This window comes from Phlebotomus argentipes, unplaced genomic scaffold (genome assembly GCF_947086385.1).
Source record: "Phlebotomus argentipes unplaced genomic scaffold, Phlebotomus argentipes genome assembly contig_15, whole genome shotgun sequence".
NCBI lineage: Eukaryota > Metazoa > Arthropoda > Insecta > Diptera > Psychodidae > Phlebotomus > Phlebotomus argentipes.
In genome coordinates, this window is record NW_026776181.1 from 2914136 (window position 1) to 2937510 (window position 23375).

Here is a 23375-nt window from a genome sequence, read left to right on the forward strand (position 1 = left end):
TTGAGCAAATCCGAGTGAAAGAGGGGAAATGTGCTAAAGAGCGAATTCATGATTTTCAACCCAAGAACTCTGTGATTCGCGGAAAAGAAGTAAAAATCTGTGGAAATGGTTGAAAATTAACGTAGTGAGTTGTGTTTTATCAGAATTTGTGGTCATTTATTTTCAAAAATACAGTCAACGGATAATGCTGTACTAAAGCCCAAAAACACCCCCATTGTGCACAGTGGCGACGCGTGGCGTGTTCTCGCAGTACTGTGCGTTTGTGTAGTGAAAAAGTTGGAAAAAGTGATTTTTGTTCTCCGGGAATTTTTGTGGCCACCTTTTCACTCAAAAAATCGCCATGAAATTGCTGAAAATCTCCGAAAATGGGTTCAATTACATCCATGCTGCAGTGGCAGTGCACAAATTGTAACTTGATCAATCCAACGGAGAATGTAAAGTGTCTGAATTGTGAGAATGTCAGAATCATATTTGAAAGCCACAAATCATCTGGAAATTATAGCGATGGGTAAATTTTGAACAGTTTGTCTCGCTGTTGTGTGCAATATTGTCCTGCAGGGTCAACGAGAAGGACACCCGGTGCGAGGGAAGGGGCCAGGAAGAGGGATTTTCGGTGTCTTTGCGAAAGGGGGTCTTCGGCGGAGGGGTTTTTGTCTGGTGGAAATTTGCGCTTTGACAGCTGCTGGTAAATTTCATGAACAAAACTCCTTGTTTTTAGTTGATAATCTCATGGAACATTATCAAATATTCATCCCCAAATCGCCTCCACCACGATTGCCAGGGCTTTCCTGATGAAAGAGCCGTGCGCTAATTTGCCGAGGGAGCATTCAATTACACCCCCAAAATTCTCTTGGCTCTTTCACCTTTTCCTCTCTGCTCACTTTTTCTCTATTTCCTCACACTGTGTGCCGCCTCTACACTGCTGGCGAGCAGTTTGGGGACGCCCTGACGTCAGGACGCGTCCCTGAACCGATTGCCAGCGGGGCCGCACGCTTCTGGGGCGCGGAGAATTGTGTGGCACTGAAGACGAATTCCTCTGTTTGCAGCGGTGAATCGCGTAGGGTGTATAAGATTATAAGGCACTACGAGGAGATCTACTTCAAGGAGTTGATCCACCAGTACTTTGGCGCCCAGCAGGAGGCGTTGCGCGTGAAACTGCCCCGCTTCCCGAGCACTCCCAGTCTCACGCGAACATGGAACTGCCAGACGTGCTCGAGTCTCAACCGCAACTCCGTCACGTGGCACTGCCTCAACTGTGAGACGGTGAGCTACTTGGCGCCCATCTATACGGAGACGCTCAAGAGGAACCCTGAACGAGATGCCACCAAGGCCAGCGTGGCAGAATCCACCACGAGAGTTTTTCACTGTTTCCGGACGCGCTGCCTAAGCATGGACTCGGGCGACTACCACATCCGCCGCTGCGCCTCGTGTCTACTCAACGCTTCGAGCTTCTTGCTGGAGAAGAAGTACCACCTGTGCGCCCATCAGAAGCAGGAGCACAACCTGGCCGTGCCGCCGTCCAGCCGCGTTAATCGATCCGGCTGTGCGGCACTTGTGGGGAAGCAGCAGCGCTCATTGGACGAGTCCGGGCGCGAGACGCCGTACTACTCCAACCAGAAGATTAACAAGTCGCTGTCCAACATCGCCGATCCGCTGTTCGGCGACAGTCACTGCGGGCGATCGAATGCGGACGCTTCTGCCTCAGGTAGACGAGATTGTCCCGATACGCTGTGTGCCATTGTGTCACTAAATTCCACTTGATTTCCTTCCATTTCCGCTACAATCTTCCGTGATTCCGTCCAGTTATTCTCTCTCACTCCCTCTCGCTCCACAAAGTGGCGTCGAGGGGGAAAGATACAATTTTTGGCCTTTTGGGGGCACTTTTCTCCCTCTTCTTCCCATCGCGATAACCGAAAGAGAACCGCAAAAAGTTCCCTTCGCGATATAAGAGATTATGCGAGAGTCGTTAGAAGTGCAGTGATATTGATTGGGTGAGAAAAATTGAAGAAGAATGCAAATACTGTTATTCATTTTTATAGAAATTGTCTAGTTTGATGACCCTTGAACTCCTTCGACAGCGAAGCTCCACAAAATTCCTCATTTGCCCACAAATATATTCATATTTGTATGAACTCAAGTTCGATATCAAGTTTCACGATTCTTTTTATTTCGTGAGACTTTTTCACTGAAACAGTGTTTTAAATTAATTGACGTCCATTTCCACTCTGTTCATTTAGCGAATTTGTGTATATTTTAACACAAATTCTCTGCAAACAATATATTTCTCGGTTTATAATGATTTTTTAACGGATGCGCTTTAGGCGTTGTTTGCCTTTTTTCTGGCTAATTTATTTGCCAACGCTTTATCAGGTAATTTCAGTGTCGCTCTTTTTCACCATGTGATTCTGTACTCATGCAAATCCACTCATCATGACCTGACCTATTGTGGAAAAAAGTGTAAAAGAGAGTTTAGTATTTTGACCTCACACTGTGCGGAGATTGTTAAAATATGCATGAAAACGGTCATTATTTTTACTTAATTATTTAGACACACCGCACTGTTGGTGTCATCACGCAATAGAGAGGGAAAAAAAACGAGAGAAGTGTGTGTAGTAATAGGAAAAAAAACATGCTTCAATTCGGTAATCAATAGGCTTCTCCTGATGATAATCAAACCACTGTCCTCTTTAATAGACCTGTTCATTAGTGCGCTGTTCTCTGATTGGGAAACTTCTGTCGCTGGGGAAGAAGCGGGACAGAAAAAAGTGGTTGAATTTCTTGTCTCTCGCAAGTTGTTGGCTAAATACATGATTTTTATGACGATGTCAAAGTGGAGTTAAGATTGTATGTAATGACTATTGGGCTTTTCTAATGGCTTTTCCGAGTATTTTTGTATATTTCTGGGTGAATCACAGATGTTGTGAGTTGATGAAAGACCTCGGGAATTTTTACATTATACATTGTGAATCTAATCAAAGAGAGTGAGTGTGTTGGAGGAGAAAAAAACAGGGCCCAAAAGACCAATTTGTATTCCTTTCTATGACAATCCCTGTGTTGTTTCTCCTTTTCCATATGTGTGTTATATTTACTGTTTTCCGTGGACAAACAAGGATTTCCCACGTATAGTTTTATTGAGTGACACCGTGGCTCCAAATTCCCTTTAACGACGAAAGCAAGAGTCTCATTTGTCTGTAAATAACTCCGTCCATTTGTCGACCCGTAGCCTCCGGATCAATGGGGAAGACTCGTCTCTATTGCGATGTCTGTGGTGTGTGCAATAGGAATCAGTGCAGTTCGAGTGACACGAGCTGCAGTACGCGCTATATTGTGACGACAATCTCAAGGAGTGGCAGTGTGAGCCTCACTAACAGTCAGCCACTGGTGGGCGCGAATCTCCAGCGGAATGGCGAGTGCAGTGCCAAGGAGTGGATTGCCTCGGGGACTCCTGTGGCGTCTGCACTGGATGATAACTATTATGAGGTGCTGAGACAATCGAGTGAAGCCAAGAGCAACAACAATCCACCGTATGAGAATCACAAAGTCATCTCAAAGGTCGCCCACATCTATGAGAATCAGTCTGTGGTGTTGAATCCGGACAATCGCGAGGAGCAGCGCTCTGAGCCTGTGTACGCGGTGGTGAATAAGCACAACAAGGCGCGCAATAGGGTCAATGCCACGGACCCAAAATACTCGTACATTGGGATCTCCGATCCGGGGCGCATCGCCAGTCAGCTGGGGTGCCTGAAGAAGCCCCAGACGGAGACACTGTACGCCACAATTCGCCACACATCACCGCAGAACAACAATCCACAGAGGCTGACCAGTCTGATGGACGGTGGGAATCTGAAGGCCACGCAGATCGCCTCAACGTCCTGTCTGAATCGCCTGGAGATGCAGGACAGCTCAGTGAGTGGCGTGGCCTCGGGTGGAGGAGCTTGCGATGGTAGTGAAGTGTACAGCAAAGTGTGGAAGGGGCCGAGAAAAGTGTATGTCCAGTCGTTGTTTCGTTGTTGAAAAGCCTTATTATTTTATTATCTCTCTTTCTCTCTCTCTTTGGTTCTCTCCCTGCCTTGTGCAAAGCATGGCTGATGTAGTGTGTTTAAGTGTTTCTTTTAGCGATTTATTATAGATGACTTTAGGCGCTGATCCCCATTGCCCAAACCCACCTTTATTTCATTCTAAAATGAATGTGATTTGAAGTTCATGTTGTATAAAATTTGTGTGAATTTACAGGAGTGTATAGAGTTGAGATGGTGTCGCTTAAGAGGAGAGACTCCGTGTATGGAATAGCATATATAAATGCAGAGTTTATTGAGTATAAGCGAGAACATTCTCAACTCTATGCCACTGGAAATTCCTTCAGTAAATCCCGCAACAATGCATTGTACACGAGTGTAATGCCTGCATTGGAACTTTCAGGACAATGGCAACACCCACAACTCCTGCTAAAGCGGTAACGCCGACTTCTGTGCCGAGGATGTGGACGTGCACCAAGTGTTCGTACGCCTACAATCCTCTCTGGGTGGAGCAGTGTGATATCTGTGAGTCTAACAGGACGCCCGCTTCGCTCACGCAGCCGTCACTGATCACCGTGACGAAGGACGGCGGCGTGATGCGGACGTCTGGCTCAACGAAGGAACTCAAGTCGTGCCATGGCTTCGATGAGGTGCCGACACTCGTGGAGGTGCCAATTGCCACTTTTGAACAGGATCTCGATGATGACTTCATCGACGGCAGCATCACAGAGGCCGAGTGGACGTGCAAGAAGTGCACTCTAGTCAATCTCCCAGGATCAATGGCGTGTGTGGTGTGCGGAGGTTCAAAGTTGCGCAGCATCACGATCACGGAGGACAAGACACTGCGGAAGGGAGAGTTTTGGGCTTGTCACCAGTGCACGCTGAAGAATTCTCTGTCCACCAACACTTGTGTGGCCTGCAAGTCAGCACGCCAAGTGCCCGTGATCTCGGGCCATCAGACCAACTATCGACCGTACACAGCCTCGGGTCCTGGCCATCAGTCGACATCGTCCTCAAATGCTAGTCACACCAACAAGGTGGGATATCATCACAATCGTCAAGTTCTGGGCTCCATTCCCGCCAATTCCGCCAACAATTCATCCATTTCGCCAGTGGCCAGCACTCCGGCGGCCAACAGTCTCGCCGTGCCCGCCCAGAGGGCATCCAGGAGTCCCTCGCCGCGCCACGAGAGATCGTCCGGAGCCATTCCCAAGCGCCACTCCACGGGAGCCGTGATTGGGCGCAACAGCAGCGGCGGCCACACTAATAGGCACAGCAGGTGAATAAACTAGAGAAGTCTCTCTCGGGCGGGGGGGTTTGTGTGGGAAAATTCACAAGTTTCGTCAATTGAAAGTTGCTGAATTATGAATGAGTTTCGTCCCACGCGCAAATAGGGGAAGGGCGGGGGTGACGGAGGGCTATTTTTGGCACTGGAAAATTGAGGATGAATAAGGAAGATTGTGAATAAACTCAGAGGGTCACCAAATGATAATATACTCAATAATTCAGCAATGAATTTCTTCAGCTTCTTCTGGGCTTTTTTTTTTAAGAATGTATACATATTTTAAAGTTCTTGTTTGCCCTCATTTCCTCTCACTTTTCAGGGGTTTAATTTAGAGAGACTGAAAAGGGAAGGTGTCGAAGTCAAAAGTTTAAAGTTTATAGTTGCTTTTGTTGACTAAACAAATGAAATTTCAGACGTTCAGAAAATAATGGTTTTCTAGTATGTATGATGCTGCTTTATATTGAAAATTCTCAAAATATTGTTCACATTTCCACCCGAATTTTCCTTCTTGTCATATTTTGGTTGTACTTATGTAAAGTGCTGCTTATTAAATTTTCATAATCCCTGACCGACACTCGCAGAGAGGACATTTGTGAAACCTCTAATTTCATACTTTTGCCTCTTCCTCTTGCAGCGGCAGTCCGTCGACAAAGACATGGCAATGTCCGGCGTGCACTTTCGAGAACTCATCGGCGAGTGTTGTATGTGAGATATGTTCTAGTCATCGTGGGTTATTGATAAACAACGCCGCCCCGGGGGAGTCGAGCGGCGGCAATGGGGCGAGTGTAACATTGTCTGGTGGCGATGCGAGTCAAATGGAGAGCAAATTGATGGAGAATCTGCGTCAGATTGAGGAGAATGAGGCGAGAAACAAGTGGGAGCACATCATACAGTACTGCCGAGAGAATGGTGAACTCTTTGTCGATGACTCCTTTCCGCCGGCACCGCGGAGTCTCTACTACAATCCCAATTCCAATACGGAGAACAATCCGGTGGTGCAGTGGCGTCGACCGTCGGAAATCAACTGTGACGGCGGCAATTTTCCACCGTGGGCAGTTTTCAGGACGCCACTGCCGTCGGACATTTGTCAGGGTGTGCTGGGGAATTGCTGGCTCCTCAGCGCCTTGGCCGTTCTCGCTGAGCGAGAGGATCTCGTGAAGGAGGTGCTGGTGACCAAAGAAATATGCCCTCAAGGAGCTTATCAGGTGTGTTTCTCAAGTACTTGAGCAATGAAAAATGTCCATATTTTCTAACTCTGCTTCCCTTTGCAGGTTCGCCTGTGCAAGGATGGAAAGTGGACAACTGTTCTGGTGGATGATCTTCTGCCGTGTGATAAGCGTGGCCATCTGGTCTACTCGCAGGCAAAGCGGAAGCAGCTTTGGGTGCCGCTGATCGAGAAAGCGGTGGCCAAGATTCACGGCTGTTATGAAGCTCTTGTCTCTGGACGAGCCATCGAAGGTCTGGCCACACTCACGGGCGCTCCGTGTGAGAGCATCCCTCTGCAGCCGAGTTCACTGCCAATGCCCAGCGAAGATGAGCTGGACAAGGATCTCATCTGGGCGCAATTGTTGAGCTCGCGCCTCGTGAAGTTCCTCATGGGCGCCAGCTGTGGCGGCGGGAACATGAAGGTGGACGAGGAGGAGTACCAGCGCAAGGGCCTGCGACCACGTCACGCCTATTCCGTGCTGGATGTGCGTGACATCCAGAACCATCGGCTGCTGAAGCTGCGCAATCCGTGGGGACACTATTCGTGGCGCGGCGACTGGTCAGATGACTCACCGCTGTGGACGGATGAGTTGCGGGAGGCGCTGATGCCTCATGGGGCGTCGGAGGGGGTGTTCTGGATCTCCTTCGAGGATGTGCTCAAGTATTTCGACTGCATCGACATCTGCAAGGTGCGCAGCGGGTGGAATGAGGTGCGCTTGCAGGGCACGCTGCAGCCGCTGTGCTCGCTGTCGTGTGTCTTGCTGACGGTGCTGGAGCCCACGGAGGCGGAGTTCACGCTGTTCCAGGAGGGACAGCGCAACTCTGAGAAATCCCAACGATCTCAACTTGATCTCTGCGTTGTGATATTTAGAACGAGATCCCCTGCCAATCCCGAGGTGGGGAGACTCGTGGAGCACAGCAAAAGGCAGGTCAGTGTCTGGAGATTGAGTGTCTTTGAGCCTCTGGGAATGGATTGATGAGGAGTTGTGTTTTCTGTTTTTGGCAGGTTCGTGGCTTTGTCGGGTGCCATAAAATGCTGGAGAGAGACTTGTATTTGCTAGTTTGCCTGGCCTTCAATCACTGGCACACGGGCATCGACGATCCTTCGCTTTATCCGCAATGCGTTCTGGCCATTCACAGCTCCAAGAGACTGCTCGTGGAGCAGATCTCGCCGCCTGGATTCCTCCTGGCGGACGCAATCATCAGTCTCACGCTGACCAAGGGACAGAGGCACGAGGGCAGAGAGGGCATGACAGCGTATTACTTAACCAAAGTGAGTAATTCTCGCTCTTCTTTGCTATGTGATTGGGTTCTATTGTTGCGGTTCTGCTTCCAGGGTTGGGCAGGACTTGTGGTGATGGTTGAGAATCGCCACGAGAACAAGTGGATCCACGTGAAATGCGACTGCCAGGAGAGCTACAACGTCGTGTCGACTCGCGGAGAGCTAAAGACTGTTGATTCCGTGCCTCCGTTGCAAAGGTCAGTGTGTGATTGCTAATCATGTTTCCGTTATTCGCATTCGATGTGATTTTCCTTCCAGGCAAGTCATAATAGTCCTCACTCAACTCGAGGGAAGCGGCGGCTTCAGCATTGCTCATCGACTGACTCATCGGCTGGCTAATTCGCGGGGCCTCCACGATTGGGGCCCGCCCGGATCCACTCACGTGCCGCCCATCGACAGCGTTCACGGCCTCCACGCGCCGCGGCTCATCACCTGAGCCTGCGTTCACTTTCATTTCTCTGATTTCGTCGCAGAGCCACGGAAGGTGGAAAGGAGAGAAGATCAAGTAATTTTTAAGGAATAAAAGGCTGTTCTTTGTATTTAACCACGATATGAATTCTCAAGAGTTATGATTGTGTTTTAGGATTACCAAAAAAAAAAAAAGAAAAAGCATGCAAAAGAATCTCACGACGAAAAGTATAATCTTTTAGAGGCATGTGAAAAAGAGTGTGAAAAGGGAGAAGTTTGTGTTTTCTGGACCAAAACTAATCACTCACGCAATGGGCAAAAATGCTACAAAAAAAAAGAATTCAAGAGAAGAATGATTGCAATTGTGATAAATTTGGGAGACTTGTGGCGGCATTTTGTAGCCTTTTTGGTATTCCCCATTCACAGTGAGAGTCATTTTATTAAATGTTGTGCAAAAGTGGCAAATTTTAACAGGCGCGCACCACCTTTCACTTAAAAAAAAAGTACTATTTGTTCAAATTTACCATATTAAAAACAATGATTAAAATCGAGAAAAAGGTTGATTTCGCAGATGTTACAAGAAAAAAAAAAAGTTGATATGATAAAATAGCAAAAAATGATGGATAAAAGACAAATAGCTGGACGAACAATACGAGAGAGAGAGAGAGACGGATGACAAGAAATTGATGTAAAAACTATTTACTAAATTGTGTTCAATTGATTAAATAGTTCTGAACATTTTAAAGCACACCTTCTCACTCATTTCGTCTCCATTTCGTCCTCCGTCGCCGCCAGAACGCGCACTTTTGAGCGATTCTCATCTTCTGGATCCCGGAATTGCGTCTCCATCTTCCGCTTCTTCGCTTCCTTGAAGCTTCCGTGGCCAGCCGCCCTCTCGGCCTCCTCAACTGAATAGGGCTCCGTTTCCAGGGCCTTCATTCGTCTCTTGTGCACCTTCGTCCGGAAGTGTGACTGCAGAGCGTTGTCGTCAATGAAGTACTTGGCGCAGTGAATGCAGTAGAACTGGGCAAAGCCCGCCTGCTCCAGATCTACCTCCTGGTTGAGCAGCTGGTCAGACTTCTTGGTCAGATCTTCATCAATCTGCAGAACAAAACAGAGGAAAACATTGTAACATGAGATTTTTGCAAACACGCTTTTCTCACCTCGTCCAAGTCCTTCTTGCGACTCCGAGTCCTCCAGCGACGCCTCAGATGCGTGTCTCCCGAGTGCATCTTCTTCCTTCGCTGTGGCTTTCCCATTTTCTTTGATTTGCAAAGGAAATTCCGCCCACTTAAAATGTAAACACACGTGCATGCGAATGACAGCAGCGATATATCGCGATATAATATCGGAAAATTAGTACAAGAATTTCAAATGCCGAGCTTTGTGCTAAACAGAAATAACGAATTTCAGCCAGGAAGAAAAACTCAGCGCTCAATTAACACTACAATTTTATTTTCGCCGTAGAAAATAATTCCACTTATGTGAAAAAACAGATTTTCTCAAGAGAGTTACTTCATGAAATCCCTTCTTGAGAAAATCTTTACAATTGTAAAATACTTCGCAATAAATAAACATATAAAATTGGGAGAATACCATTGAAGATTCTCAAAAGTTATTACACTGTAGAAATGCTTGCGTATAATCTCATAATCTAGGGAAAAATGTACGTTTAGTTCTCGAGTCTTTGCGCAACAGAAGCACATTGCAGTCCACATTTTCTCATTGTTCCTCCATTGATAAATCAATGCACTTCACAGAAGCACGAATTAATTGAACAACACCTTTTTGGCCACCTCACGAAATGCTCTAGCGCACGGAAAGCCCCTGATAAGCTGATCAATACACCTAGTCGTTGGGATTGGACAACACCACGCTGCTGCCCTGGCTGCTCACATCCTCATCGCGCCCCTGCGCCTCCGCCCTCCTGGGGAAGTTCTTCGTGCCGCGCCTCTTGATGCGCTGGTACAGCTCGTCAATGGACGACTGGCTCTCGTCCAGCAACTCCCGCTCGTCCCTCAGGTCACTCTGCGAACCCAGCAGATAGTCGTGCGCATCGGCTCCAGTGTCGTCATCGTCATCCTCATACTCTCTGTCCGCGTCACTCACTTCGGACGCTTGGTAGGCGAATGTGAGGCTGTCCTCGCCCGTCAGCGTGAGATCGTTGTCCGGCGGCTGCGGCGCGTACAGCCCGTGACTCCGGATGCTGATCTCCGAGTGCTGGTAATTGATGTCACTCTCGCTCGTCGGACTGGACGTGAAGTGTCTCGCAATGGCCGACAGAGGAGGATTGAAGATCAAGTCCGTGCCACAATCCATGTCGTACGACGTCGACGCCTGCTGATGGTAGTCATCGATATCACAGAGACTCGGGGAGAACAGAACGGGACTGCTGCTGGTCTTCATCGGCGGCAGCAGGACGTCCGACATGAGAGACACGTTGTTGAAGGAGATCGATCTGGCTCGAGTCTCTCGACACTGCGCCGTAAATGATCTGCTCAAGTTGTCCATGGACTTCGAATGGTTCTGCCGCAGTTGAACATCACATTCTGGCATCTCAAGCAGATCAGATGCGTATTCCTCCTCCGGCACTGAGAAAGATAGAACAGCAAGACAGAAATATTAAATCCATTGAGTGAAGTTGTGGCATTGCAAACTCACCTGCTTCACTGGATGACTCTTCCTTGACCTCCGGAACAGCTTGCGGTATCACGATGGGCAGTCCAAGGGTGTTCATAGCCAGGATTGGGCTGCTCAGCGACAGAATTACCAAATTAGAGTCATTGGTGGTTCTCAATTCCAAGCACGTCGGCACATGAGTGCTTGTCTTGGACGTTGACGGAGCCTCTGGATTGTCGGGCGATCTCTCCTCCTCCTTGATGCTCTTGAAGGGATACTGCCCGTCGAACGACTGGTTCACATAGTGCGGATCATTGTCCGAACTCAAATTGTCATCATCGTCATCCTCGTCGGTGTTGATGGACTTCTTGAACCTCTCGTCAGCCCTCATCGTCACTGTCTCATGCTGAGGCGTTCCCGTCTCTGCGATATTCGTGTAGATATTCGCCACGACAGACGGATTCTCTCTATTGCTCATCTTCGAGCGCTGCGCCGCAATCGCCCGGAGACTCTCAGCGCCAACGACCAGCCGATCGGCGTCACTCTCCTCATTGCAGCTGTCCGAGAGGATGTTGGGATTGTGGTGTCGTTGCTCCTTCACGCACTCCACGCGCGCCCGATCGACGTGAATGTTAATGTTGTTCACCTTGCTGCCTGAGCTGAACATGGACATCTCCGTGGGCGGCTTTGTCGTCGGTGGCTTCGGGAAGGTGATCATCGAAGTGCCCACTTCGCTGCTCCCGCCATCGCCACCAAAATCCCTCCTCTGGATCTCAATGTTGTTCTGCTTGGCCAGCCTCTTCTGCTTCCTGAAGAACTTCCTCGCCACATTGCTCTGGTTTGGATTGTAGAACACATCCGCCGTGTGAATGGCTTCATTGATGATCACCGGATTGTGCACAAACTGCTGCCGATGCAGCAGCACCAGATTCATGTTGGCCGTCATCTTCGCACCATTCGGACTCTCATTGCGTCTCGTGAGCGTGTGCGAATTGAGATCAGCAGCCGCCTTCATCATCATGTTTGTGCTGTTGGGGCGACTTTTGGAACTCTGACTGTTCGACCTGGAGATCGAGTGATTCACCACGGAATTCCCAGCCACTTGACGGAATGTCACCACGCCACCGTTGAGCTCCTTCGGATCTCCGGGGAATTGCTGCGTGAAGCGATTCCTGGCCCGTGAGCAACGCATCATATTCCACTGCTTTCTGATGTCACTGCGCGCCACGCCGTAGAAGAAGACAATAAAACCGCCCAGAATCGTCGCCACCACGGCGAAAATGACACTGAACACCTCTTCCTCGTACAGGATCCGCTCGGCAAAGGGTGTGGAAACAGTCAGGCCCCCAAAGAGCCACGTCACAAGGTACAGAATCAGCGTGATGACGAAAGCATTCAATTGCGTGTTGTGCGAATGCTCCTGATCATCTTGAGTGCTCGTGGTCGGCGTACTGATGGAGATGCTCTGGTAGTGATTTCCCGTAGTTGTGGTCGGCTCCAGCAAATCTAGATCCACATTCTCCGTTCCCTGCGTGCCCTCAGACATGTGCCCATTTATGTCACGATCTCTCAGGTTGCACTTGATGCAGATGAACAGCAGACAGAGGAAGCACACGACAATTGTGGCCGGCACGAAGACTGCACTAAGCGCTGGGCCGGATTTCATGAAGCAATACGAGTAGGAAGCATACTCTCGGATATTCACAGCTCCTCCAATGCCACAGATGATCACCGCAATACCATATCCCACTAGGTAAATGCCCAAGATGGGTTTCCGCCCCACAATATCCTCCTTTGGCAGATCATCTCCCTGCAGCACACCAGATCGCTTCTCCAGGCGTTTCATGCGCTTCAGGAAATTACTCACAGACACGCACATCCAGAAGAGAACAGCCAGACTGAGATATTGCGTCAGCATACCGAACACCTGGCAAATCTTGCTGTTGTCCGTCTGATAAATGCCCACATTGAACACCACAATGAGCAGCGAGAGTGTGAACCAGGTGTTGACCAACGCGTGCTTAGCCTTCCTCGCCATCTGAATGGTCTTCCCCAGCACCGAATACGTGCTGATGTTGATCCACAGACAGACAAACAGGATCACACTGCCCACATACACGGCAATCGGTGAGAATCTGAATCTCGCTCCTGAATTCTCATCCGGCGAGTCATTGAGATACTTCGTGTGCTGTATCAAGCCATAGTATCCCAGCTTCGTGCAGGCAAACACCAGCATTCCCTGCAGCATGTGCGAAAACAGGCATCCCTGCGACGACCAATCGCCCAGACCACCGTTCAGCTCGGGATCCCACCACACGGGCTTCGGCGCGCTGAGTTCGTGGTGAAACGGTTGCGCGCGCAGAATGATGAAGATCGGCTCCGTGAGATTCTCTCTCATGCGATTGCCCGTGCTCGTTACTTTGGCACCAATCACGCACGACGTGATCTTGTAGTTTCCATGGGAGCGATTCTGTGGGAAGAGATTGCTGTTCTGGAAGACAGACACCAGCAGTTTCTGCGTCGACGTACTGCTCGCGGCCGAGAGATGCGCGAACAGCGACGCCGGAAACTGAATGGAAGCGTCAAAGTGCTTATCGTAGAATCCAATACTCTGCGCCTGATTCCCAATGTTGCACTGTAGCGTTCGGCGCTCCTTCTCGCCACCGGCAACGGCAGACTTGAACCACACGCAAGTTTTCCCTGAGAAACTCTGCGGCCGTATCTTAAACTCCTCCATGGCGAGATTCTCCTTCTTCGCCAGCATCGACGGAGTGTTTTCCGCCGCCGCTTCGGCAGCCCTCACCAACTTATTGCACGCGCCATCGAGTTGCTGACCCTTCTGCAGAAGCGAGGCCGGGATGTGCATGCACTGGGACACAATGTCCAGCACCATCGGACCCAAATCCGCCTCTCTCGTCAAGTAGTCAATATAATTGTCCACGGTCTTCGCGATGAAGCTCACATCGATGGGATCCTTAAACTTCAGCTGAACTGTGCTGTTTCCCGGCAAAGCCGTGTAGTTTCTCAGTCGCTCAGCACTCTCCAGCACTCGCACGAACGCCAAATCCACCTTCGCGAACTGATCCAGGATCCTCGTGGTGTCCTTGATGAAGGGACACTGAGACGTGTTGAGATTCACCCACTCGCCGGCCTCATTGCACCTGCCGGCGGCATAAACATGCGGCGGTCCGTCGCCAGCACACGGCACGACGACGCTCGTGCCTCTGATCGTCCTTGGCCAGGAGTAGTGACCCTTGTTGTCGTGCATCTCATTCGCCGGACAGTATTCCGTTTCATTGGAGATCACGTACACAGCGATGCTGCGGGAGAAATTTGCCTGTTCAGATCTCAGACGACAGTTCCACATTCCCGAGTGATTCCTGCTGACACTGGGGATCTTCAGGATGGAGTTCAGCAGTCCTCTGTCCGCTATTTGATTCTCCGTGATCTGAATGGTCGTGGCAAATTGCTGTATTGGCTCCAGGAAAGTGATGTTCTCAGTGGAGTTTGGCGCCAGAATCACTTCTGACCATCCCCAGAACACGTGAGCGCCCGGCGGTAAATCCTCAGAGTCCATTTTCGCCCCAACAGCCACTCTCGGCGCTCGACATCTGATGGCCAGAGCGTCTCCCTCGAAGAGCACCTGATCGTGCTCCGGCATCAACTCCAAGTGCGTCTGCAGCTGGGATTCACAGTGAAGATCCGTGCCGATCTTCAGCTTCTTGATGGGCGTCCCCTTGAATGTGCCCGTGCTCTCGCACTTTGGCTGCTTCTGCAGCTTCACGGAGTTGTTGGCCGACCAGGGATTCAGCCACAGCAGATTGCAGTCGCACACGAGCGGATTCATCGATATATCCAGCATGCGCAGCGACGGCATCCTGTCGAAGGAGCCCTGATAAATGTGCGCTATGAGGTTCTGCGACAGCTTCAAGTCTTCCAATTTTGGCATCTCTCCAAATACTGTTTCGTCTATCAGTCTCATCGAGTTGTGCGTGAGGTCGAGGCGACGCAGCTGCGTCATGTTGACGAAGTATGACGCCTCCAGGCTTGATATGTGATTATTGCTCAAATCCCTGCAAATCAGAAAGCAATTAGCGACCGCACGGGGAGTGGGACACACTGTGCCCGGAAATAGTCGAGTGATACGCACAAATGAGTGATTTCAGCCTGATTGATATCGCCCAGATTGATCTCTTTGAAGGTACTGATTTTGCCTCCCGGACTCCCGACGCACTTCACGCGCAGCCCGTCGAGGTCGCTGTCCGGGAGCTTCTTGTTGCTGCAGGTGCACTTCTCCGGACAGCCGGCCGTGTCCGTGGGCCGCAGCAGCACGCCCACCAGGTAGATGAGTATGTAGAGTTTTGTTATCTTCCTCAGGCGCTCCATTTATCAGTGGGGAAAGTGCAGCACGCAAAATGTAAACATTGGCTCTATCGCCCACGCCCACGACTCATTTTCACTCCCTCACGGCGCCAACAATGCGGAAAACACAATCGGCACGCCAATTGCCACTTCACCAACTGATAACACTTCACTAGAGAGTCAACAATATTGGGGAATTTGGGGAAAATCAAATAAAATTATATGGCGAATTGCGCGATTAATTTACGACCGACTTTGACAACAGCACTGGAAGTGAGGTTATGAATGCGCAATCGGGAAAGTTTTGGATTGCTTTTACGACATGAATTTTATACATGCTCTCGACAAAATCAGTGTAAATAATGAATTGAAAAACAATTTTTGCTATTTTAAAAGTGTTTCCAAAATGTATGAGATTCAGAAATTATGGAAGAATTAAAATGAACTTTATTTTTACAATTTTGCCTTTTCAATTTCAACACGTTCTATGTATGAATTATGTTATTGGAATTTGCTGAAATTCCAGTTAAAATTCAAATATGAAAATGACAGCTGCGCTCGCAGCGCCAATAAAAGTGTAGTGGAGAAAAAAGTGTAGGAGAACAGCGTCGGGGTGAGTTTTTTGAGAGGATTAAAACAGAGAATACGATAAAATTCACGGAGTTGTTTTATTCCCAACAAAGTGGCGCCCAAACGTGGGACAAAATGGACAATAATACTGAGTTAACCGGGCGAGGAAAAGTGTTAAGTGCAGAGTTGTCTTCTACACTCGCTCAGATGGCGGAACTCAACCGCAAAGCTGAGGAGCTTAAGAGGCAGCTAGCCAAGGAATATGAAGACGGGGAGTGCTCCACAGATGAGGAGCCTGATATAGGATCTATTCCGACCCCTCGAGGGAAGGCGCAGAGTGACAGAGACTCAGAGTTCCGGGAGTTGAGTCTCACCATGGCCCAGCAAAGCCAAAGCATCGCAAAGTTAACTGCGCGTCAGTCTGGGCTGAAGGAATTGCCACGGTTCTCGGGAGAAGTCGAGGAGTGGCCGATATTTCTCAGCCAATATGAGCAATCCACGAATTCCGGTGGCTATTCGTCGGCAGAGAACGTCTCCCGCTTGGAGAAATGCCTGTCAGGAGAGGCACGCAATGCGGTTAAGACACTTCTATCCATCCCTACGAGTGCTGAGCTCATCATCAACACTCTACGCCAAAGGTATGGCAATCCACGCCAAATGTTGCAGCGCCTAACTGCACAAGCAATAGCCGCAGAGAAGCCGAAGGATGACAATCCGCACTCCATCATCAATTTCGCGACGTTAACGCGAAACATTACTTTTGCGCTCAAGAATCTGGACGAGGGGAGGTTCCTTTTTGGCTCGACTATCTTAGACGAACTGGAGAAAAAACTTTCGCCGCTGATGAAGATGATGTGGGCGGAAGTTATCCACGCGAAGCCAAACTATACACTGGAAGACCTTGCGGACTGGCTGGGAAAACGTGCTGAGTTTGCAATACATATTGCTCCATACTGCGAGACTTCACAGCGTGTGGAGAAGAAGGAAGAGCGGCACAAGCGACCGATGAAATCGACAAATACCAAGCCGGTATTCTTGGCTGATGGCAAAACAGTCCGATGTCCTAACTGTGAAGGAGAGCATTTCATCCCCGCCTGTCCCGCCTTCCAAGAGATGTCCCCGGATGAACGCTTCGATAAGATAAAGGAGTTGGAGCTCTGTATAAGCTGCTTTCGACCAAATCATAGAGCGTTCAGATGTTTCCGACGCCGCGAATGTGGACGAGATGGCTGCAAAGATATTCATCATCGCCTTCTACATGGTCACAGCCGCCGCACCAAGAACACAGCCACAGCCATGAATTCCGTACCGCAAGAAGGTAAAGAGGAACCAAAGAGTAAGTGAAGAATATAATTTTGGATTGAATCCTGTAATTCAAAAAGCAAAGAGGAAATAAAATTAAAGGGTCCTGTGGGATGAATTAAAATACTGGTATTTGAGAAAGTGGGAGTTAGAGAAATAAAGGAAATGAACAAGATAAGCAGGTTTAAACAAGTTGTTGTATCACTTCTACTAAGAAGGGAATGATGATAAATTGTGAGGGGAAATGAAAAAATTTGCCCGCCGAGAAATCGGAGAGTGGCCTGGAGATCTTGCCCGCCGAGAAATCGGAGAGAGGCTCAGAAATTTGCCCGCCGAGAAATCGGAGAGTGGCCTGGAGATCTTGCCCGCCGAGAAATCGGAGAGTGGCTCAGAATTTTGCCCGCCGAGAAATCGGAGAGTGGCCTGGAGATCTTGCCCGCCGAGAAATCGGAGAGTGGCTCAGAATTTTGCCCGCCGAGAAATCGGAGAGTGGCTCGAAGTGTTTGTTTGCAGAAGGTTGAAAATAATCAAATTGAATTAGAGAGTTGTGGCCTATAACTATGAATAATGGATAAACTCAACTTTAGAGGGAAATTAAATGACAATGGTTGAGTCGGGATTTGTAAGTCAACTGAACTCAAATAAAATAAAATTAATGTATAATTTCAGGTGAAAAAAAGATGAGGGATGTGATTTCTGCATCGCTGAAAAGTTCCACAGCGAGCATGGAAACAAATGAAACGCTGATGGATCGAGCCGCGGTTGTAGAACGGGGCAATCAGTATCTCGATCTCGAAAACACGACATATATGCATCGCGTCTACGCAGCCGCAAACATCCATAGAAATGGAATCGTCATGTTACGTGTGGCACCGGTTATGTTGAGAAACCCGCGGACCGGAAACACACTGAGTACATTTGCACTGTTAGATTCGGGCGCTACAGTCACGCTGATTGATAAAGGTATAGCGGAACACTTGACTTTGCGTGGAAAACCAACCTCCATGCGGCTGCAGTGGTTAGATGGCGTTGCGCGAAGCCAAGATACGGTTACTTGCGTAAATTTGCAAGTTAAGGGACAATATGAAAAAGCGAAGTGGTTTAACCTCGACCATAGTTATGTGATCGAGAATCTTAAGCTCCCAGAGACGAATGTAGATCGAGAAAAGCTAACACGGAATTATCCCTATTTAAGCAACGTGAAGTTTGAATCCATAAGACACGAGAGGCCAACAATATTGATCGGAGAGGACAATGCTAAATTAATTGCCACTCAGCAAATGGTACATGATGCTAATTACAAACCGGTGGCGTCATTAACAGCGTTGGGGTGGGTTATAAGTGGAATGATCGAAAGCCGGCAAAGACAGAACGCGAGCAAACAGATGGTATGTCACACATCGGATAATGCAGAACTTATTGAGCTACTGAAACATAGTTTCAGCCTAGAGAGTGTGGGGATAAGGCCTACAGCGGAACCTCGGTTGACCAAAGACGAACAGCTCGCATATGAAATTCTCAATAACACGACGAAACGCATGGGAAATAGATTTGAGGCGGGACTTCTATGGCGAGTACCTCGCACCTCAATGCCTGCGTCAAGAGCAGCTGCCTGGCGACGGCTTCAACAGACTGAGGCAAAAATGGATAGGGACCCCGAGTTTGGACGACTATATGTAGAAAAAATGCAACATTACCTCAATGAAGGCTACATGATACCTCTTGAGGAAAGTGACTCGGCAGTCCCGGCTGAAGAAACATGGTATCTACCACATTTCGGAGTGATGAATCCCAACAAACCGGGGAAACTTAGAATTGTTCTGGACGCAGCAGCTGAGGTTAACGGAGTGTCCCTAAATACGCGACTTGTCAGTGGACCAGACCTCACGACATATCTACCTAAGCTTCTGATGCAATTTCGTGTAGGTCTGCATGGATTTGTTGGCGACATCAAGGAGATGTTCCACCAAGTACGTATTCGAGGGGAAGATCAAAACTATCAGAGAATTCTTTGGCGAGCTATGGATCGAGACAGAATACCACAGGAATACAAGATGACAGTGATGATATTTGGAGCAACTTGCAGCCCGACAATTGCGGCGTATGTAAAAAATAGAAACGCCACAGATTACCGAGATGAATATCCTGCAGCTGTTCAAGAAATTGTTGATAAACACTACGTTGATGATTATTTGGGCAGCAGCGACAGTGTGGATGAAGCAGTGCAACTTATCCATGAGGTTGTGGATATACACAAAAAAGGAGGATTCGAAATAAGAAACTTCGTCAGTTCTTCTCAGGAGGTTCTAAAGAAAATACCATCAGAGATCCGGTTGCAAAAATCGATGGTTGACCTCGACTTAGAACCTAAATTTGAAAAGGTTCTTGGTGTATGGTGGGAGCCATTAACTGACGTCTTTTCCTTTAGAGGTCAAACGGACATTCCTCTGGACACAACACCGACAAAACGTCAAGCACTGTGTACATTAATGAAAGTATACGACCCAATGGGATTCGTGGCGCAATTCATTATCAGGGGCAGAATCATTCTACAAAAAATCTGGCGAACGGGGATTGAATGGGATGATCAGATGCCTTTTGAGATTTATCAAACGTGGCGAGGATGGGTGGAGCAGTTACAGTGCCTAGAAGAGGTGGAGATTCCGCGCTGCTACGCACCAATACACATGAAAAGGGGACGAGTTGAGTTACACACATTCACTGATGCCAGTGAGGATGCGTACGCGACAGTGATTTACCTTCGCTTCATAGTCGACGATCAGATTCATGTGTCACTGGTGAAATCAAAGGCGAAAGTATCTCCGCTAAAAGCGGTGTCGAGTCCCCGACTGGAACTGCAAGGAGCAGTTATAGGTTCCAGATTGGCCAGTTTTGTCGCAGCAAATATCGGGATAGCAATCCATAGGAGAATATTCTGGACGGATTCAACAGTGGCTCTTCACTGGATCAAGTCAGACTCACGCAACTTCAAGCCCTTCGTCGCCAATCGAGTGGGAGAAATACAAGAAGTGTCTGATCCTGCTGAGTGGCGCTGGGTACCCACAGATCTGAACGTTGCTGACTTAGCAACAAGAGACAAAGGATCAACGGACTTCGCCCCGACATCTGTGTGGTACCGTGGACCAGAGTTTCTCCATCAATCAGAGAACACGTGGCCAAAGCAGCGAGAGGAAGAAACGCCTTTAGTGGCGATAGCGGAAATAGCAGAAGATACGCAATTCAAATCACCGATAAACAGCAAGAATTATGTTAAATGGCATCACATGCTCAAGGTCGCAGCATTCGTCTTCCGTTTTCAACGGGCTTGCAAGGAACGTTGGAGAACGAAATGTAACAAAGAGCACCGGAAGATTGGAACTTTAGACGCAGCCGACTGGAAAGGAGGTGAAGAATACCTGATAAAAATCGCTCAACGAGAAAGTTTCCAAATCGGCGGGGTGATGGAGGAAGCTACGGATACGACAAAATTACGTCCGTGTATTGTTGACAAGAGCAGTGTATTATACAAATTCAATCCTGCGATCGACCAGAAAGGATTCATCAGAGCGGATGGACGACTACAAAGGATGCCCCGTGTGTCACCAGAATTCAGGAACCCCGTCATCTTACACGCGGGCAATCGCATTGTACAGTTAATGTTAAATTCTTATCACGAGCGCTTGGGCCACTGGGGGGCAGACCATACTTTAGCTGAATTAAGGACCAGATTTGAGATAATCAAGGGAAGAGTCACCCTTAAAAAGTTGCAACGTGGATGCAAAATATGTCAGATTGCGAGGGCAAAACCAAGAATCCCCATTATGGGACAATTGCCACCAGAACGACTTGAATCGCATGTAATCCCGTTCACCTACACGGGATGCGATATGTTTGGACCGATAATGGCCAAGGCTGGAAGAAGTGAGGTAAAGCGCTATGGGATGATATTCACCTGCCTAGTCACTCGGGCAGTCCATCTTGAGTTGTGTACTTCTATGAGCACGGACTCTTTCCTAATGGCGCTTCGAAGGTTCTTCGCACATCATACAGTACCCAAGAAGATAATGTCCGACTGCGGAACCAACTTCCGTGGAGCCAAGAAGGAGTTGGCGGAGGAGAGGTCAAAGCTTAATTTTGAGGACGTCACCCAAAGAATGGCTCAACTGAATGTAGAGTGGGTTTTTAACCCACCATACGCACCCCATATGGGTGGATGTTGGGAACGGCTAATTGCATCTGTGAAACACGCGCTGAAGATGTCTACAGAGTTATCAGCACACCCTCCGAGTGATGAAGTACTTGCAACCTTACTCGCAGAAGCTGCTAATATGGTGAATAGCAGACCTTTGTTGGAGTTATCAGATTCCGGGGAGTCTTTAACACCGAATCATTTCCTGCGTCACCATAAGTCGTCTCTCACATCCGGCGGAACCTTCGACGACAAAGATTTGGTGCTCCGCAAAGAGTGGCGGAAATCCCAGAGACTCGCCGATCATTTCTGGCAGATTTGGACAAAACATTACGCGCCGACACTGTCAAACCGACCAAAATGGAGAGAGTCTGAAGAAACAGTGAAAGTCAACGATCGTGTCGTAGTTATGGATCCGAATCGCCCCAGGAACTACTGGCCGACCGCAAGGGTGATCAAGATAAGGCCGGGCTACGACAAGAAGGTGCGTGTAGTGGTCATAAGGATGGAAGAGGATCAGAAGGAGTATACACGTCCGGTGACGAGATTAGGAGTACTGCAACCGCCAATGCTGACCCAAGATTGAGACGTGAGCTTGGAATTGGGGCTCTAAAGGCTCCCCAATTCGAGGTGGAGTGTTATTGGAATTTGCTGAAATTCCAGTTAAAATTCAAATATGAAAATGACAGCTGCGCTCGCAGCGCCAATAAAAGTGTAGTGGAGAAAAAAGTGTAGGAGAACAGCGTCGGGGTGAGTTTTTTGAGAGGATTAAAACAGAGAATACGATAAAATTCACGGAGTTGTTTTATTCCCAACAAATTATAATGTCTTCCTTGACGCTTTCTGAGTTTTGTTTATCAGAGAGAGCTCGGTTCGGAAATACTGACGGATTACCTGCAAGAAAGAAAGCTGAAGAGAATCTCCTCGAGACCTTGCATTCTGAGCCTCACCTTAAGCATGGCCAGTCGCCTCATGAGGCGCTCGTTCTTGTGTGGAAGTTTGTTGAGAGCGCCCAGAGCAGCTTTGTACTTGCCGTGGAAGGGAATTGTGGGATTCCTGTACGAAATGATCCGCTCGAACTTCACCTCAGTCTCCATCGGTTTCAGCAGACTCTTTCTTCTGCTCGAGCCGGAAGAACTGGTCGCGTTGAAAGAAGACATCGGACTTTCGGTGCATGAAAGTGTCTGTGAGGTCTGTGATGTCTGAGATTGCATCTCTTCGGACACACTGTCGGGCTGAGAAGACAATTCTTCAGACTGAATGTCATCCCACAGGGAATTCTTAGACGGTTCAGGAAATTCCTCCTTGATATCCAAGCTATCCAAGCGTTCCTCCGTTGAAACTGCACAAGAATTGGCAGCAAACATTGTCTGCCTGCGTTTGGTGATTCTCGACGGTCGCGGGCTGGTAAAAGCGTCATTCACTAAGGCAACACTCTTCCGGCGCTCCCGAATCTTCCCGACCTGCTTCTTCATCTCCCTGAGCCTCTTCTCCTCCTCCTTGTTGTTCACGTACGCGCCGGCCTCCTCGTCGTTCATGTAGATGCTCTTCCGTCTCTGTCGCAGTTTCACCGATTTGCAGATGCTGCTCACATAAGAGCCGTCCTCGTTGAAGCTGGACAGCGTCTTGCGGCGTCTCTTGATTAGGGCAGGTGTCAGAGTGCGCTCCAAAATAGGATCATCAGGTAGGATATGCTCTGGCTCATCCAGCTCTTCTTTCTCTTTACTGTCGGAGTCTCGAGTGTTGCCATCCAAAGGTAAGAAATTTCCTTCTTCTTGTTCTCGCCCTTTTGCCATCAAATTAGACATATTCTTCAGTCGATATGGAAAATTTGAGTCTTAGTCTCTCAGTAAATACCTTAATTGCACTTAACACTTTGGCCACTTCTAGAGAAATGAGGAGAAAATATACACCTCCGACACCTCCAATCGAGTCTTCCAATGCTTCCAACGTTCCAACCTTCCAAGCGCATCGGTTTTTTCGGGAACGTTCGTTCCAGAACTGAAATAAAACTAGATGGCGCTAGAAGCGAAAACTTTGGATCCCAATTCGCCCATCAAATTCCAGCATAAATCTTTCTTTGGCAACACAAGGTAACTGATGGAGTCATGCAAATTGCAATTTACCTGTGTTTTT

At 48.5% G+C, this 23375-nt stretch overlaps 5 protein-coding genes across 5 annotated transcripts; 2 read left to right on the top strand and 3 right to left on the bottom strand.

The window, feature by feature from the left end:
- The first annotated feature begins 239 nt into the window (after positions 1-239).
- On the top strand, positions 240-8398 carry LOC132262075 (calpain-D). The gene is made up of 9 exons (XM_059761212.1): positions 240-508; positions 1047-1705; positions 3224-3986; positions 4420-5295; positions 5936-6506; positions 6573-7436; positions 7514-7780; positions 7844-7986; positions 8048-8398. The coding sequence occupies exons 1-9, from the start codon at positions 366-368 to the stop codon at positions 8223-8225; spliced, it is 4464 nt and encodes a 1487-aa protein (XP_059617195.1). The 5' UTR covers positions 240-365; the 3' UTR covers positions 8226-8398.
- On the bottom strand, positions 2227-9521 carry LOC132262076 (zinc finger protein 593 homolog). The gene is made up of 3 exons (XM_059761213.1): positions 9361-9521; positions 8949-9298; positions 2227-2440 (listed from the first exon to the last, which is right to left on the bottom strand). The coding sequence occupies exons 1-2, from the start codon at positions 9454-9456 to the stop codon at positions 8957-8959; spliced, it is 438 nt and encodes a 145-aa protein (XP_059617196.1). The 5' UTR covers positions 9457-9521; the 3' UTR covers positions 2227-2440; positions 8949-8956.
- A 92-nt stretch (positions 9522-9613) lies between these two features.
- LOC132262741 (adhesion G protein-coupled receptor A3) lies at positions 9614-15588 on the bottom strand. The gene is made up of 3 exons (XM_059762146.1): positions 14967-15588; positions 10859-14889; positions 9614-10788 (listed from the first exon to the last, which is right to left on the bottom strand). Exons 1-3 carry the CDS (start codon positions 15200-15202, stop codon positions 10046-10048), a joined length of 5010 nt encoding a protein of 1669 aa, XP_059618129.1. The 5' UTR covers positions 15203-15588; the 3' UTR covers positions 9614-10045.
- Positions 15589-15955: 367 nt separating this feature from the next.
- On the top strand, positions 15956-21825 carry LOC132263571 (uncharacterized). Its single transcript, XM_059763392.1, has 2 exons — positions 15956-17084; positions 17720-21825. Exons 1-2 carry the CDS (start codon positions 15956-15958, stop codon positions 21823-21825), a joined length of 5235 nt encoding a protein of 1744 aa, XP_059619375.1.
- Positions 21826-22058: 233 nt separating this feature from the next.
- LOC132263285 (uncharacterized) lies at positions 22059-23171 on the bottom strand. Its single transcript, XM_059762964.1, has 2 exons — positions 22190-23171; positions 22059-22133 (listed from the first exon to the last, which is right to left on the bottom strand). Exons 1-2 carry the CDS (start codon positions 23045-23047, stop codon positions 22059-22061), a joined length of 933 nt encoding a protein of 310 aa, XP_059618947.1. The 5' UTR covers positions 23048-23171.
- Between the last annotated feature and the right edge of the window lie 204 nt (positions 23172-23375).